This window comes from Mya arenaria, chromosome 7, assembly GCF_026914265.1.
Source record: "Mya arenaria isolate MELC-2E11 chromosome 7, ASM2691426v1".
Lineage (NCBI taxonomy): Eukaryota > Metazoa > Mollusca > Bivalvia > Myida > Myidae > Mya > Mya arenaria.
Genome location: NC_069128.1, coordinates 40560035 through 40579430, shown reverse-complemented (window position 1 = coordinate 40579430; position 19396 = coordinate 40560035). Strand labels below are relative to the sequence as shown.

Here is a 19396-nt window from a genome sequence, read left to right as displayed (position 1 = left end):
ATCAAGATATCTATTGTTATCTATGCTATTTATTTAATTTTATCGGTTAACTTTCTTATTTTATTTGCATAATCAGCCTTTAATGAGTAATTGAGATATTCACAATCAGTTACGTTCCCCTTTGATATCCACATGTTTTAATAATTTTACTTGAAACAGTGTAATGTCTTTCAACTGTGTCACATGCGAATTAAAGGTAATCTCATAAAACAGTGTTACATGCGAATAATGGGTTATCTCGTAAAACAGTGCAACATGCAAATAAAAGCTAATCCGTAAAACAATAATACTAGTGAGTTAAAGGTAATATCGTGAAACTGTGCCACATACATATTAAATGTAATCTCGTTAAACATAATCCAGGCGAATTAAAGGTTATCTCGTTCAACACCGTCACCTGCAAAGGAAATATCGGAAAACAGTGTGGCCGCATACAAATTAAACGAAATCTCGTAAAACAGAGTAACATGCGAAATAAAGATATTCTCGTTAAATAGCGTCACGTGCGAATAAAATGGTAATCTCGTACAACCCACATGCGAATGAAAGGTAATCACGTAAAATAGTGTCACTTGCAAATTAAAGGTTATCTTGTGAAATAGTGCCACAAGCCAATTTAACTAACGTCGTTAATCAAAGTCGCATGCTTATTGAAGGTAATCTCACAAAATAGTTTCACATGTGAATTAAATGAATGCTCGTAAAACAGAGCCAAATGCTTAGGTAATCTCGTAAAATAATGCCACTTAAATAAAAGGTTTTCTCGTTAGACCTGTGAATTAAATGTACTCACGTTAATCAGTGACACATGCGAATTAAAGTTAATTTCTGATAATAGTGTCACGTGCAAATAAAAGGTAATCTCTTAAAACAGCGACAAAATGATATATTGTAAACCAGTGCCACTATCGAATTAAAGCTTATCTTATAAAGCAGTGCCTCTTTCGAATTTAATTTAATCTCGTTAAACAGTTCCAAAAGTGAACTTACTGTGTCTCTTGCAAAACAATGCAAAGTGTGAATTAAAGCTAGTCACGTAAAACAGTCCTTCATGCAAGTATTACAGTGGCACATGCGAATTAAAGTTAATATCGTAAAACAGAGTCACAAAGGCTACCTCGTAAAACTGCCATTTGTGAATTAAAGGTAATCGCATAAAGTAGTGCCTTTTCGAATTCAAAGTTATCTCGTTAAACAGTGCCATATGTTCATTTAAGCACTCAATAACAGAGAGTTTGTTCTTAAGATTCTAACCAGTTTGTGTGCGTTACCTCTATTATGAGGTCCATAAATATACAAAAGAGAGATAAAGACTCAAGTTATTTTTTCAACTAAAACTTGTTCCTGTTCGACATTTAATTTCTATAGCAGTATAACATATGACACAATGTAATTGTTACTTAGTAAATAAGTATAATTAAGCAATAGTGTCAAAATGTTATTGGGTAATTGCTTTTATTTTCGAGAATATTGGGATGAGAACACCGAAACAGGGATTTGCAAATTAGCGTATACTTGATGGATTACAGAAGTCCATTTAACTAAACAACATGCACAAGGTTAAACATACTTATGCTTGAATAACAGTGGCAGAGCCGCTTGACTTTTTGCACCACTACCATCAATGATTTAATACATTCATAATAATGACTGGCTTTAAGAATTGCAAAGTATGTTTTGTGATTCGTGAGTTAAGGTAAGTTGCAGATGTTTATATTAAATACATTGAGGCCTTAATATGGCCAAATACGTTTATTACTGCTATCGAAAAGGAATATCGCAAAATCGGTGTAACTGTGCCATGACTAATGAAGTAAAACAATATCATAATTGTACCAATAATCATAACGTTGTTAGTGCTTCATTCAGGATTAAAAAGCGCGTCAAGCGTTATTATTTACCTCAGGGCACCCTGAATCGATCATTTTTTCTAAGTTCTGCAATGATAAAAATATTTTATTTTCAAAAATCTGATTTTATAATTAATCTCATCTGTATGTACAATACATTCAATACAATATTCAAAATTCATATTAACCTTGATTTCATTTTCTAGATTAACTTTTCAAAAATATTATTAGTCCTGTTGCCAATGGGGGGGGGAAGAGACCAAACGTGTACCTGTCTTCAATCATCTTCTTGTAATGTGACTATTTTGTTCCGTAAAACATCGAATATGAATCAGTAGCTAAGACAAATATTGCCAGTATTACCTTACCATTGGACACCGCCACCTTATCAAATACTCAAAAGGCAAAATTATTCCTACGCTTATTCATAATGATGGGAGGGACTGTAACAAGTACTGAACAACAATAAATATTGTCAATAAAACTGATCATTTTGATAGTATCGAATAACGGAACATAAAATTATGTGTAAGGGCAAACGATTTTTTACGATTTTGGTTTGTCTTGTTTCCGTACGATAAGGTTAAAGACAAAGGTAAGGAAGTTAGTATGAAAAGCGTGGAGAGTCTAATGTGGCATCTACAGCAAATATTTGAAACACAATTAAAACTAATACTCAATGTACATTATGGTCTTACGAGTGAAGTGTAAGGAGACTTGGAATTGCCTTTGAAAATGAACCTTATGTCTTCACTGTACAGGAGCATACTTGTGCAAACAGGTCGGATAAACTAAATGAAGCCAATGCTGAATTAAGCATGACACAAGAGTATCAACTTATGAAAATAAGCAATGTAACCGACCGTACCGAGTGGATCTGAATACATTTAAACCTAAATTTAAGTAAATCATAACAGCCAATTTGCCTCATGTAGAAACTTGCTTTACCAGCTTGAAATCACCGGTTGGCAGGATGCAGTGAACAAATTACATGTTGGCCACAATCAAACAAATTTAAACGACGTTGATTAAGGAAATTTGAAGATGGAGTTTAATCCTTTCAAATGTACGCGTTCGAGAGCAATAACGTATAAAAAGTTTTACAATTATAATCTGAAATTGTATTGAACCCCAGCACCGTGTATGTGTACACATGTATCTCTATCATTGCAAAAGACACTGTTTGTCTTTTACCTTTGAAACTCGATAATTATAAACATTCCCATTTTACCCAACAGTTGAATCAGCGCGCCTTTATCAATTTGCCGATGATAACATGTACACAATCAAACACTTATGGATATATATCAACGTTATCTGTGTAAATAATGTCAGACAACTACTAAGATACATTTCGCCAGAATACCGTTTTAAGATACCTATTGATATCTGCAAATGTGTCTGATTTATCTGTTAACCTATTTTATTTGCTAAATAGGCCTTAAATTAGTAATGGTGATCTTATCAATCAGCATGAGAAGTTTTACGTTCATCAAGTAGTCCACACCAAAAAGGCTCTTTAATTCATGAGAGAACACCAATCCAAAATTGGTTATATTATTAATGTAGCAGTGCGCTCATAACAGGCAATTATTAAAAATACCAGTCCAAAATAGGCTTTATCATTCATGAAACAGTCAAGTCAAGTCTAGCCAATATTTGTTTATTGTAGGATTCCATATATAAGACAATCCAACATAGGCTCTATAATCTATGATTTCAGTCCACTCCAAAAATGCTCTATAATTCATGAAACAGTCCACTCAAAAGAGACCACATCTTTCATGAAACAGTCTTCTCAAAAAGAGGCTCTATATTTCATCAAACAGGTCACTCAAAACTGGTTCTATAATTCATGATACAACCCATTCCGTAAGTGGCTTTACCACTTGTGAAACAGTCCACTCAAAATGAAGCTCTATATTTCATGCAACAGTTCACTCAAAAAGAAGCTATTTAAGTCATGAAGCAGTCCACTCCAAAAAAGGCTCTTTATCTAATGAAACAGTCCACTCCAAAAGAGGCTCTTATTTTCATAAAACAGTCCATTTAAAAAGAGACTCTATAATTCATGACACAGTCCATTTCATTAGAGGCTCTATCAATCATGAAACAGTTCATTCCAAATGAGGCTCTATCGTTCATAATACAGTCCATTCCAAAGAGGCTCTATAAAATTATAATACAATCCATTCCATAAGAGGCTCTATCAGTCATGAAACAGTCCACTCCAAAAGAAGCCCTTTCATTCATGATACAGCCCACTCTTTAAGACGTTTCATCATTGATGATACGGGGCACTTATGATGATGCTATTTGTCTCTTTCCTTTAAGACACAAACATAGTTTTACCAACTGAAGTTTATGTTCACAGGTGTAAGAAATAGTGAAATACAAATATTGTGATTGAAAAAAGAGCAGAATATAAATTATTGCTTTCTTAAGAGTGGTGCAAAAGTAGTTGAGATGGCCAAAACATTAAATGTTTCAATAGTTCATGTTTTAATTTGCTTCGAGAAACGAGTAAAACATACATCCGATTTATGGTAATCTTACAGTTTATTTTCACCGAAGAATATTAAGTGCAAACATTAAAACAATATTTAATTTACTATCAAATTATTTCAAGTCAGATAATGAATAAAATGGAAAGAAACGGTATCGACATTAATAAGTTAATTGAAGGGAACTGTTTTACAAATAGTGAAGGTAGCTCTGTTTGTTCAGAAAATGCGATATTCAGATAGCGCCGAGCTAGAAATGAAGGTAGTTTAGCGTGACTGAAATATGTTAACCAACCAAATGTTTCACTTTTCAAAAACAGCCTTTCAGAAGATGCGAAATCAAAGGCTTCTTATATACAGGTCCCATCTGGTACGCTGGTTGTTTAAACTATGTTGAAGAAATTCAATAAAATGTAAGCTTTTATCACGCGCCTTTTATGAGCTTTGAATGACAAGCTTTTCTGGTTCCCATTCTATGGTTCAGTGGTGCAAAAAATGATAGCTTTCACTTCGGCAAGAAAAAGAAAAAAAATCATTGATGCACTTTAAGCCCGTACTACATCCCATTATTTGTCCTTGTTGATGAAAAGCATAAATACGTAAGGATTACCAAAGGAATATGATATATTTAAAAAGGGACGCATGTATGTCTTCACAGTGATAAACAATGTTGTTGTTGGTTGACTTTTGACACACACGAGACGGAAACGGCGATGAGATATAAAGTGCCGTTAATCTGTTAGTTTCACCAGTATTGCCAATCGAAAGATTAACTGTGTCAAAAATGAAAGAAGGTCACTTTTTAAATAAAAACAAAATACTTTAAAGAAATGGCCAACAATCGCAAACAAATGGTTTAGGATTGACATAATTATTTTGGAACAACGTTTCTTATATTAACTAAATCGATTCCATTTCTAGTATTCTTCAATCCGTTTCGAAACATGTATGTGTATGCAGTGTGTTAGCCTCAAAACACATCTTGAAGTATTAATTCATTGAAGTTCACAGTCAAAATTTCGACACACGTCATTTCATTGTTTAATAATGGCGTCCAAAGAAAATCAATGCGCACTAAATAATACATCATTTGTGCTTTGTATTACAACTGCTCATTTTGTTCTATCTTGGCAGAATACGCACACCCGTTTCCAGTGCTCTACAATATATGAATAAAGTTTGTGTTTATTTATGCAACTAGAATTCGGACATAGTGTGAATATGCTCCAATAATCAAAGGAACATGATATATATCATACAATAAACCTTGGTGAAATGATACAAGGAACTTTTAAACAGGAAATCATTGTTCATTACACATTCTTATATAAAATTTCCGGAATCTATAAACTGTTCCTTTAATATGCAGTTGATTTAGAGGTGGAGCATTTTCTATTTAAGTGTAAGCTTTATATCAACATGTAGAATGTTTCATCTTAAATTTGGCCATTATTTAAACAGTGATATTATCAGTAGTAAATGTATGCAAATGACGATAAAGTGATAACAATGTAGTGGTATATTGACATGATTGTACTCTGTGTAAAGCTGGTTAACGAACGTTTAGTTTCATACATTTTGTTTTCTAAGCTTAATATTTAATATGGCATCAAAGCAGATTCAGTGTGAAATGTGCTGTAATGAAAATGCAGTTGGATATTGCAAAACCTGCGGAAACGTTGGAGAAACTTGTATAGATGTTCACAAGACAGTAAAGGTATTTCAAACTCACATGATCAGTTTAAATGAGGAAAATAATGAAAATCAAAAGTTCATTAAACAGGACATCACAGAAGAGAAATGTAAGCAACATCCGACAGAGAGAGCTATATTTCTTTGTAAAATTCATGAAACCATGATTTGTGGGAGATGCCTTCATTCGGGACATCTTCCTTGCGGACAAGAAATCGTTGACTTGCTGCATGAAGCAGATTCTCTTGATTTCGAGAAAGTCAACAAAATGAAGTCAGCTTTGATGGAGGTAAAAGATGAAATTTTGCTTACGAAAGATGAAGCAGAACACAGTAAGAATAGCTCCAAGAATAATGCTGAGAAATGTGTGCAAGAATGTATGGAGTTAGGAAATAGAATTAAACAACGTGCAGATGAACTGACAAGTGACATTATACATGGAATAACAAAGACACATGACATAAACGTGAGCACCCATTCCAGTATTACTCAGACGTGTAACGACAAAACCAAGTGGTGTGAGGATGAAGAAAATAAAATTAATAATTGTGTTGACAATAATATGGCTGGGCACTTGTACCTAATGCACAGACATTTTGAGAAAGAGGTTTCGGATGCCAGCTTCCACCTCAAAGAAATCAAACACAAACATACTTTTAAAGGGTTTGACTTTAAAGAAAATAAAGTTATACTTAAATGCCTGTTTGAGGATTTGGAGGAAGTTTGTGAACATCAAGAAGAAGTTACTGGAAGTGACGATGGAAATTCCGACGATGTTTTCATATCACCTACAAAAATAAACAAGGTATCGCATATGATGTCGGTTGCTTAAGTGTTATAAACTGTAATATTTCTTACCACCGCATGTTGCTTTTAATTAAAACTGCAAGTTGGCCATCAACATGAGTGTTGATTGTAATATCAATTCAGTATTTTCTAAATCTTTAATTATGAATCAGTCTGCACTTAGTGCTTTATTTTTTCATACAGTTCAACTATGATATTGAGTCTGGAATGTCGAATTATATGCAAATGCATAGCATTGTGTATAATAATATCATATATGTTCCAAATGTGTTTCCTTTAAAAAATAACTGTTAAACCGTTTATCATATTTAGAGGCCCAAATACTGTTCTATGTTCGGATGTTTAATTTCAGACCCGGCGGGAGCTCACTGCACTGTTGAATCAAACCATGCAAGACTTAGATCAATCGGAAAGGGTTTGTAAAAGTTATACACGGCATTGTAATAAAACATATTTTGTTAAACACACAGTACATACAATGCATTAGTAGTGTATTCCTAATTTGTGATAGGAAACAGTATATCAATGCATACGCGCCCAAACTACATGTTTTCTTAAATATAATGAAGTTTTATATAAATATTAAAGGTCAAATACAATGTATGTAAAATAAAAAAATGGAATATTTAGAGGTGTTTCTTTTAGCCATTTATGTTTGTTTGTCTGTGTAAGTGTTTGTTAAAATCTACAAATATTATTGTAATAAAACGCGTCATTGCCATGTGCTTGCAATTTTGCCTTTTGTGTCTCAGAAAAGTAAGGAATTCAAAAACGAGTTGAAACAGAGCTTTGAAGACTCCTAGACAGTAAAAGCATTGGTGTATAACAACGTTAAATAAATAAATAAAAACCTTTAATCCTTGGTGAAATAATTTGCCAGTGGCCATTACAATATAATATATGATCTTGTTGCAAAAGATTTTTTGTATACAGTAGTACACGCCGCTTGAAATTCTTATCCGTTGCACAATTTGTAGTTGGTTATGTGGGGCACTGTTGAGAAAAGTCAATCATTTTTTTTTATTTAAAACATGAAACTAATGAAAGCCAAGAACATTTAATAAATTTTTGCCATGGCCGCAATTTTAGTTAACACTTGTAAGACAGTATTAGATAAAGATGTATTTAAACTGTGAACTGTTTCTATCCAATCGGATTTTAGAATAATTGACGGGGAAAGTTGCTGAAACTGGTGTTTGGTCTTCAGCGCTATTTGTTTATTATTTGATAAAGTAAACGTTGTTTATACTTATAATTAATTTATTGAATTATTCAAATGTTTCCAGGCAAGACAGGCACTGTGTGATGAGCTTAAACAAGTGAAACAAGACAGAGATCATTCAGAAAAGGTGAGATCAGTTATATAAAGATGATTCCTATCATAGACATATACAGAGATAGCACGTATAGTCAACCGTGTAAAGTAGTCCTTGCAATGAAACGAATTTATTGGATAAATATGTTTAGTCAAATTATATAAATTTTCAATGAAAGCATTGCCGTTTTTCTATGTGTACTGAAAAAATAACCCAAACCACTTACTACATATTTCGCCTTTTTGCTTTCAGAAAAGGAAGATATTCGAACAAGAATTAGAGAAAGCAAAACAGGACATAGATGAATCTGAAAAGGTAAGATAATTATTTTGACACAGCCCTGTAAGCCGATAAATAACATATTTGACACATAGAAGTTATTGGCGCCGCTTTATGACTCTCAATAACCTGAGTAGAACGGACAAGATCAACTGAATCAAACACATTCCAATGTCTATCAAATACGGTAAAATATTTGGGTTAACATAATTACTCTTTGAACACACATATTCAGAAAAGAAAAGAACTATATGATGAACTGAACCATGTACTTCATGATAAAGAGAATTTGGAAAAAATGAGACTTTTACAAACATATTTTATGATTCGTATCGTACATATACACAGGGATAGTAATTTCAATAGTCCTGGCAAAAGCAAATGTGTGTATATGCGAGTGATTTATTAAGTTAAGTTATTTCGTAGTTAGTCGATCTGCGTTAGTGTATGTCTTTTAATCTACAACTATTTTGCATTCAAAAAAAATTAACTGATTTTTTGTTAGAGAGTGCTATTACCATATGCTTCCTATTTTGCCTGTTATGTCTCAGGCAGGAAAGTCATTCGGACACGAGTTGCAACAAACAGGGTTTGAAGAGTAATGAAAAAGAAAAGCAATGTTTTATGACAAAATAATTCACTACATGCAAATCTGTATCACTTGTGAAATAATAGACTAGTCGTCATAATAATATTATATACAATCTTGCTCCAAAGTACGTAAATATGTAAACAATAGTACTTGCTATGTTTATGTATTGCCCCACTTGTAATAAGGTTTGTGGCACACTATTGTGGAAAGATGAAAATAATTAATGAAAAGAATTAATGAAAAGAAGTTAATAAAAACTAACCGTAGCCTATAACTTTCACTATATTGTTGCAAGTGTAGTTACGCTTCTTATTTAGTTTTAGTAAGACAAATAGTTTGCTCTCAGAGGTTATTTGTCTATAAAACATGTTATACTGAATATGGGCATATATACTTATCATTGTCCGGATTTGTTTCAATATGTCTTTCCAATTATTTCAGAGATTCACAGAGACGAGGTAAATATTACCGGAGATGAACGTTTAAAATTACCCATCATCTAATTTGTTTTTGGCCCTTATGGCCCATACTGATAGTTATTGTTATTGATACTTATAATTAATTAAGCAAATTATCCCCATGTTTACAGACATGGAATGCACTTTGTGGTGAGCTGAAACAAGTGAAAAAAGACAAAGACAATTCAGAAAAGGTGAGACCAGTTATATAGATATAATAATAAATATTAGCGTACATATATACAGGAATAGCATGCATGGCCAACTGTGTACATTAATTTAGTACTTGCAATGAAACGAATTGATTGGATGCATTGTGTTTAGTCAAATATATAAGTTCTTAATTAAATCATCGCTGTTATTCTATGTTTCGCCTTTAGAAAAGGAAGATGCTCGAACAAGAAGTACAGAAAGCGAAACAGGACATAGAGGAATTGAAAAATACAATAAACACTTTTATACAATGGCGATAAATATGATATTTGACAAATATAAGTTATTGATGACGCTTTATGATGCTCAGGAACCTTACAAGAACGGGCAATATTACCTCAATCGAACATATTCATATATTCATATTATAAGATCCTTTAGGTTTTTTTAGTAAACGAAACTTTTGACTTGCATTCGAACACATATTCAGGACAAAAATGAAATATGTGATCAGCTAAAACATGTAAATCATGACCAAGATAACCTTTAAATGATACTTTTACAAACATATACTATGAATCGTATCGTAGATACACACAGGGAAAGTTTAACAGTAGTCATGGCAAAGGCAAATGTGTGTATACATGTACGAGTGTATGAATGATTTTAGGCCGTCTGCGTTTTTTTATGCCTTAAAATCTACAACTAATCTGCCTGCAAATCAATAAAATGTTTTGTTAAAAACCGCCATTACCTTATGCTTCCAATTTTACCTCTCATGGCTTAAACAAGAAAGGTATTCAAACACAAGTTGCAACATGGCATGAACGAATCCACGACCGTAAAGCAACACTTTATGACAATTTAATGCAAATCAATACAACGTTGTTGAAACTGTTTTCTATTTGTTATTACAATAGAAAATACAATATTGCTCTGAATAAAATATGTAAACAGTAGCACTTGCTATGTTTGTTTTCTTATTCATTGCCATACTTGTAATTAAGTATGTGGCACTATATTGAAAAGTTAATAAATGAAAAATGTGAATCAATAATTACTTTAGCTTATTATTTCAATCTTTACAGACAAGGAATGCCTGTTGTGATGAGCTGAAACAAGTGAAACAAGACAAAGATAATTCAAAAAAGGTGAGACCAGTTATATAAATATAATTACAAATCTGAGCGTACATATATATTGTATATTCAGGGATACCACGTATAGTCAACCGTGTTCATTAGTCCTTGCAATGAAACGAATTTTTTGGATACATTATGTTTAGTTCAATTACATGAATTCGCAAAAAAGCAATAGTATATGTGTACTGACAATATAACCCAACCCACATACTAAATATTTCGTCTTTATGATTTCAGAAAAGGAAGATACTCGAACAAGAATTACTGAAAGCGAAACAGGGCATAGAGGAATCTGAAAAGGTAATATAAACCTTTTTACAGAAACCTATACACCTATAAATAAGATATTAAATTTTGACAAAAAGAAGTTATTGATAAGGCATTATGGCGCTCAAGAACCTGAGTAGAACGGGCAATATAATAAACTCTCAATCAAACATATTCCAATGTATATTAAATCGTATAGAATAGTTGAGTAAACTTAACTTGTAACTAGTACATATGTAAGAACATTCGAACACGTATCCAGACGAGAAATGAACCGTGTGATGAGCTGGAACATGTAAAACATAACCAAGATAGTTGTGAAAAGGTTATTTTTTAACAATCATGTTTAATAAATCGTATCTTACAACTACATCAATAGAACATTTAGAAAGCCCAATACCCCTAGCAAATAAGACTTCAGTATATTTGTTATAAATGGTTTCAATTCACTAAGCATTATATCAATTATCGTTTCAATTGAATAACTTGCAATGCCATTAGATGGAACTAGTGACAAAATATTAAATAATCCGGAGAGGTGAGACAAACATGTTAATAAGGAACTGGTTTTAATGAATGTATGAACGTCATTTCGCATTTATTGTTTTTAAATTATTGGCTAATTACTAAATCTCATTTATATTATGCTTGCGATATGTTTATCTATTTAGGAAGAATTTTCATTACCTTACTCATAATTAATGCTTTTATAGTTTACATGTTTACTAGATTACAATTTGTTGAGAATGTTGAATCTTTGTTGAACCATCGAATCTAACAGCTTTCCATACACAAAGCGAGGGACACTACGCGCACAAACAAGGGCCCTGTTCAAAGGCACAATACCTAGGTCTTCCTAACACTAAGCAATATACACCTAGGGCACAAACAAGGGCCCTGTTGAAAGGCACAATATCTAGGCCTTCCATACACTAAGCGAGAGACACTACGCGCACAAACTAGAGACCTGTTAAAAGGCACACTATCTAGGCTTTCCATACACTAAGCGAGAGATACATAGCGTACAAACAAAAGACCTGTTAAAAGGCACAATATCTAGGCTGTCCATACACCAAGCGAGATACACAAATCGCACAAACAAGAGCCCTGTTAAAAAACACAATATCTAGGCTTTCCATACACTAAGCCAGAGACATAACGTACAAACAAGGGTCCTCTTTACAGGCACAATATTTAGGTCTACCATACACTAAGCGAGAGACATAACGTACAAACAAGGGTCCTCTTTACAGGCACAATACCTAGGCCTACCATACACTAAGCGAGAGACATAACGTACAAACAAGGGTCCTCTTTACAGGTACAATATCTAGGTCTACCATACACTAGGCGAGAGACATATAACGTACAAACAAGGGTCCTCTATACAGGCACAATATCTAGGTCTACCATATACTAAGCGAGAGACATCTAACGTACAAACAAGGGTCCTCTATACAGGCACAATATCTAGGTCTACCATACACTAAGCGAGAGACTTAACGTACAAACAAGGGTCCTCTTTACAGGCACAATATCTAGGCCTACCATACACTTAGCGAGAAACATAACGTACAAACAAGGCCCTTGTTAAAAGGCTAAACGTTAAGGCCTGCAATACACTAAGTGAAAGACGAATATAATACAAAAAAAGACTCTGTTAAAAGGCTTTTTATGCAATTATGCATACACTTAGCAAAAGCTACACAAAATATAAATAAAATGAATGTTAAAAGGCACAGAGCTAAGGCCTATCATGTATTAAGTGAGTGACACATAACGTACAAACCACAGTGCATAAAACACTTTTAATCAATACAATATGGGATAATCGCCTTAGAACGGTCGGAGAGTCACAAGTTCAGGCATAAAAAAGAAAAGCACACACTTGAGTGTCATTGGTCGTTCGAATGCGATATTAGATCATTGTTCAATAGAAAGTATGATAACGTATTATCAATTGTTGCACATATTATAATTTGTGGAATATGTATTTTATGTACATATGTGTGGAATCGTATGTCGCCATTAATCTAACATGTAGACAGTTTGTTTAAGATATAGAACAATCGTTGTAACTAATAATTGCTTTACCAAAGGTCTCGTTTCTAATATTAATAAAATATACAAAACATTGCTTTCCTATATTAACATTTATATTCAACATACCGATTATAACTGATTGTGTGACGAAAATTATATACTTAGTAAAAATAATTAACATTCTATGAGCTGCTGCATTACCCACCAATGTATTAAATACTTTTTGATGAAAGAAAATAATATTTTGTGAGAGTATACATGTATACATAATTTTGCTTACCCGCTGGATTTGTCGTTGTCATTGTGCATATTGTATTTTATGTTTCTTTATCTACAAATATAAGACACGCTAATTGGACCATAGTAGATAGTTAAAACTTTTAAAAACTTCAACCTGGTTGGTCTTGTGATACTTTTTTTGACTAAAACTAAAGAAATGTTTTTTGGCCACCTGATTGGACTCTTGTTTAAACTGTAAAATTGGAATATTAAATAACGGGCGATCAATTGTGTTCACGTCTTAGTTTTGTCGTGAACCTGGCCCCATATATTAAGCTTTAAATGTATACAATACAATAGTTATTTTTATTCATATCTCACGTCATATTATCCTTACACGATTACAGAAGGAACTGTGTGATAAGCTGAAACGAGTGAAATACGACCTATATAATTCAGACAAGGTGTAGCCTGTTACAATCAATTGTTTTGAAGATTTAAAGGGAAGACAATATTACTGAATCATTTGAATGAATTATATGTTGCAAGACAAAAAATGGATTAGTCATTTTTATATAATTCGCTAATGTTTTGCCGCTATGCTTTCAGACAAGGAAGGGGTTTGAACAAGAGTTACTGAAGGCGAAACAGTGTATAGTTAAATATGAAAAGGTAAGATATCAATGCAAGGGTGTATTTTGTCAAATAGATGCATAACTATATGACATTGAAGAAACCTAAGCTGACCGGTCAAAAAAACTGAAATCCAAGCTACTCAAGTTTCTTGTGTAAACTATAAAGAATATCCTAGAAAACGTAACTGATTCAGTTCGGATGTGTAACATCATTTAACACGTGTTCAGACAAGGAACATGCTATGTGATGAGCCGAAAGAGAAAAAACATGACGTAGATGAATTTTAAAAGGTGAAAGCTTCACCATCATGTTTAATGAATCAAATCTTAGACAGGGAGAGTACTTGTAGTAAATCACTGACAAAAGTCATGGCAAAAGTCAACTGTTTTCATTCAATTCAATTCGAAATATTATACGAACGCCTTTGTTTTATTTAAATAATTGCAATAATCCATTAGCAGCAGTACATGAAAGAAGACCATCATAATGAGGAAAAGGGGAGGTATCTGTGTGTAAACATGTTTATTACGGATTGATCTCATAGTTTTCTGTGTTCTTGCAATGCAATGAAACGTCATTCCGCATATCGCATATTCTCAATAATTTGCTAAATATATTACTCATGAAGAAGAATTGCATTAAATATTTATAAATAATTAGATATTTAAAAAACAACAACAATATCTTAATACTAGTAAATGTTAATACAGAACTTCAACTATTCCAAATATGCCGTGTTTAGTGCATTAATATACAGCGTATTGGCTCAGCCTATACGCTTTGGGTCAAGCTCCCTGGCTTTTGGCTCCAGCTTAACACAGAAAAAGAGTAAAAACATGCTTATTCCGGACAACAGGCGGCCATTTGTATTCCCGACAAAATAAAAGCAATCAACAATACTGATTTCATCTAAAATGTAGGCTTCTTGAGTGAAATTCAGCTGAAAATTGGTGAAAATGTTCTACTTTCGTTTGTAAAGATGCATGTGTTTGATGAGAGAATCGGTCGTATAACTCTATAAACAATATGTTAACAATATAGTCGAAATACGTGTGAAGATTAAACACATTTATATGGCACTGCATCCCCGGATAAGCCCTCATAATTATGATATTAGATAAAATAGCGAGTCATACTTACGTTTTATGATGGTGTCCGTCCTTTTATATGTGGCATACCTTATGGGTTTAATAGTAGGATCATCTTAAGTTCAGGGTAGGATTCTTATCTTGTCCGAGGTTCCGTTCATCTCTTCAGTTAGTCATACCACGAGTAAACAACACAATGGTGTTCATCTATTATCGATGTTAAATTCATACACGTAAATCGTCAAAAATCTCATACAACGAGTTAAACTTTTTGAAAATATATACATACATTTCAACACTATTAAGCATGGAATTAATAGTATAGTTCATAAAGGTGAGCTAAACTGTCTTTATATCGTAACAGTCATTAATAATTTTCATTTACATCTTAATCACGTGCAGTGGCAGATAAAATTAAATTGCTAAAACTTATCAAACATGACAATATATTATAAATTCACCGTATAATTATATTTGAAAAACAAATCAAACTCTCTCACATTGTCTGTATTTTTCCATGTCGATTATAAGCTGTAAACCATACCGATATTTGTAAGTTATTCAAATATACTTAAGAAAAGCATCGTAGAAACTATCATTAACATTCCATTACAAAATGTGGACATGTCAGGAAAGTACGTGCCACAAAAAGACATAGGGAACGAATGCAAATAAAAACTTAACCTTATGTATGAACAAGTACTGAAATAACTATATGTTGCAAAACATGGCTGACTGATGAATTTTTGCACACAGTGAAACCGGTGTTCACATTAATTATTCCCACCAAATCCTTGTTGTATAACAACCATAATCACAAGGCGATCTGGCCCGTAAAAACATAGTGACTCCTCCAACTTTAATTGTCTTATTTAGCCCAAATAAGGGCTTTCAGCAAAGTCTACGACTTAATAACGACCATTTTGAAATTCATTATCTGTTAAAATCGTTACTATAACTGTATTCTTATATTGATAAGAAAATGAAGTAATTCCAAAACATTCACAGCAGACGATAAAATTATGCATTACCGTTAAATTCAATACTATTCACTTAATATCAATTATGGTTTCTAAATAATTTAAACTTGTAGATGATGAAGTCAAAATAAAATTGTATACACAATGGTTGTAGGCTGTTTAACGGACTGACTGATATTAATAATATTAAATTAATTCATTTATTGAAAAATTGTGATAAATATAAAGGGCGGACATTTGGACAAAACTCGAGTCTATAACCGTAACAGAAAAACTTGCTCAATATTACAAGCCGGTTCTCTAGCAATAACACTACACATCAGATGTTAATGCAGCTCTCCAAGATACTTTAAGCGATGTATGTTTTGTCCAAACTGTACGGGTACTGCTGCTTATGGGACACGTGAACCAACCTGACTTGTCATTATACAGACGTATTTTGGGCAAGTGCGATTTGGAGAAGACATGAGTGCACTTTGAAACTTAGTATCGTTCTTGTGTTAGGGTATTTAGTTGTTTTATGTGATGGATGATACAATCAATGCTGTAGGTCTTATGTAGATTTCAATGAAATTAAACCAAATTAAGAGATAGGCGAGAAAGTCAATGGGTGTTTAGGCAATTGTTTGAAGGTTTGGGGCTCCAAATCCGATCGGATCAAACTCCAAGCAGAAGCATAGGCGTGCTTGTAAGCAGGTCCCTACCTGTTATATACAATATTTGTTCAAGGTGCCTACAAGCGTAATACTTCCTTGTTGTTTGGTTTTTGCTCGAAGTAACAGAGATTTGTCTGTTTTGTGTATTTTCAGTAGCCGACAACAATACGTTTAACAATACTTTGTCATACTTATCAAATGATACACATAGAGAGAGAGGGGGGATAAATAGGCGTGATAGTTAGCGCACCAGTATTAGTAATTCCCCGAGAGGATAAATAGGCGTGATAGTTAGCGCACCAGTAAAAGTAATCCACCGAGAGGTAAAATATGCATGATAGTTAGCGCACCAGTATAAGTAAATGTATGCAGGTTAGGTCTTGGAATCATCAAGAAGTTACATAGACGTGATAGTGAGCGAACCGGTGTAAGTCATTGTAGTAAAGGTTTGGTGTTAGAATTCCCGAGTGGTTAAATAGGCGTAAAAGTGAGCACAAGGCTGTAAATAATTTTAAGAATGTTTGTAGTAAGGTTTGGTGGTCGGAGCAACATGAGATTAAATATGCGTGAACGGTAGCACACCGGTGTAGGTTGTTAAAGGAAAGTTTGGTGTTCGAGCGCACGAGAGCTCAAAAAGGCGTGAAAGGTATCGCACCGGTGTATGTAATTTTAAGAATATTTGTAGTAATATTAGGTTGTCGAAGGCAGGAGAGGTTAAATAGGCGTGAAAGGTAGCGCACCAGTTTTGGTTGTTAAATTAATGTTTGGTGTTTTAACCCACGAGAGGTTAAATAGGCGTGAAAGGTAGCACACCAGTTTTGGTTGTTAAATTAATGTTAGGCGTTTAACTCACAAGAGGTCAAATAGGCGTGTAAGATAGCGCGCCGGTTTTGGTTGTTAAAAGAAGGTTTGGTGTTTCAACCCATGAGAGGTTAAATAGGCGTGAAAGGTAGCGCACTGGTGTAGGTAATTGTAGGAGAGAGGACATAGCCGTGCTTGTAAACGCACTGATCTTTTTGTAATTATAGGAATGTTAGGGGCTCCAACTCCGAGCAAGAGCAAGTCTAATTAATCCGGTTTTATTGTGTAATTGTAGGAAGGTTGGAGGTTCGAACGCTCGGAGGCAAACATAGTCATGCTAATTAGTTCCCTGGTTTTTATGTAATTGTATAGAGGTTTTGGGCTTCGAAACTTGCCGGAACATAGGTAGGTAGTAGGCGCACTGGCGTGTGTGTTATTATAGGATGGTTTGCATTTGGAACCAAAAGGGCAACACATGCGTGATAAAAAGCGCACTGGTCTTTGGATAAGTGTTGCCATATTGATAAAGTATATCATTATATATTATTATATTGTGTATGAAATAATTAAAATGCGTTGCATATAACATAAATAAATAGTTATAGTCATCCAAATTTCGTCTGTTTTAAGGAAAAAGCAGTATTCAAGGAACAAATTCAACACCTGAAAGACAACATTAAGTGTAAGTTATCTTTAATTAACTACGTATTGTACAGGTATCAAAACATAAATTAATGGACGATGCATTACAAAAAAATATCCGTAGTAAGTATTTTATAATGATATTAATTACATTGTTATGTATCATTCATTGCAAAGATTGGTGTCAATAGTTGCGAATATTAAGTTGCATGTCAACTGGTATGTGTTGTTGTTGATGTGATTAATATAATCAATGTTTAAAGCACAAAAAGATGAGGTTTATCTAACCTCCCGGGACTAATTATTGAATTGTGATCAAATCTGTTATGGAGCTAATATTTATGAAAGTAATTTTGCTTTTAAGGGACTCAACCAACTGGAACAGTTGAGGTCAAGTACATCGACGATCTATTCGTTAATCCTTTTATCGAGTTGAGTTTTACATTCCCGGATGGCATTCAGACGGTAATCATTTTGTATACAATTCTTAGTTTTAATCACGTGTTATAAGCTAATAGGTACTTGCAAAGGTTTGTACTGTTAGAATTAATATATAACATAACATACAGTTTATTGTAAGCTATGGCATCCGGCCCATTATACAGTTATTTATTAATATACCTTTAACAACATAGAAATAATACAATGATGAACACGACATATTTTAAAGCAATGAGATATCAATAACATTCTTGCAAACTCCTTTAAACAAATGTTTGAAAATGCAACGAATCAACATGCTTGTACATCAATGTTGCAATCATACTCATCCGATATAAGAATAAAAATAAGATGCATATATGATAATAAAGCACAGGTGGATACCACTATAACGAGTTATCATTATGTTTAAGAAATGTTTCTATAGTTATAAAAGCGTTATGAATATATTTTGAAATCAGTAAAATACTATTTTTTGACATTTCTGACATAATGTTGTAGAAAACTTCTTGCGTGGGAATAGACAAAAATCAGTTAGGTTTGAAGTACACATTTCCCATATAAGCATACAACGAACAAATAATGAGCATGTGAAATTCGTCTTCAATGACATATATATGTTCGGACTAACAATGTGGGCAAACCTAAATTCACGCTCAATATTCAAGTGTCGACCCTTTTCGATCATCAGCGGTTAACTTGAGCACCTAAAGTTGGACAAGTGTTTCTTCAATATAAATGATAGATCACATGATTAATATCGTTCAGGATCAAGAGCAGTTTTAAAATGTTTAAAATGGACTGCCTTAGGTGAAGCCTCTATATATAAC

The 19396-nt window shown here is 33.3% G+C and overlaps 1 protein-coding gene and 1 long non-coding RNA gene across 2 annotated transcripts; both read left to right on the top strand.

Annotated features, from left to right (window-relative positions):
* Positions 1 to 5916: 5916 nt before the first annotated feature.
* LOC128241141 (uncharacterized) lies at positions 5917 to 9050 on the top strand. Its single transcript, XM_052958113.1, has 5 exons — positions 5917 to 6851; positions 7206 to 7268; positions 8140 to 8202; positions 8422 to 8484; positions 9000 to 9050. The coding sequence occupies exons 1-5, from the start codon at positions 5958 to 5960 to the stop codon at positions 9048 to 9050; spliced, it is 1134 nt and encodes a 377-aa protein (XP_052814073.1). The 5' UTR covers positions 5917 to 5957.
* Positions 9051 to 10748: 1698 nt separating this feature from the next.
* Positions 10749 to 18166, top strand: LOC128241472 (uncharacterized). The gene is made up of 4 exons (XR_008262370.1): positions 10749 to 10802; positions 11031 to 11093; positions 13932 to 13994; positions 18114 to 18166. It is a non-coding gene; the product is annotated as an uncharacterized LOC128241472 (long non-coding RNA).
* Positions 18167 to 19396: the final 1230 nt, after the last annotated feature.

Coding starts and splice junctions, on each gene's coding strand:
- LOC128241141 (XM_052958113.1), top strand. CDS start 5,958: ATGGCATCAAAGCAGATTCAGTGTGAAATGTGCTGTAATGAAAATGCA. Junction 8,203..8,421: donor ACAGAGATCATTCAGAAAAG/GTGAGATCAGTT, acceptor TTTTGCTTTCAG/AAAAGGAAGATATTCGAACA. Junction 8,485..8,999: donor ACATAGATGAATCTGAAAAG/GTAAGATAATTA, acceptor GTTATGTCTCAG/GCAGGAAAGTCATTCGGACA.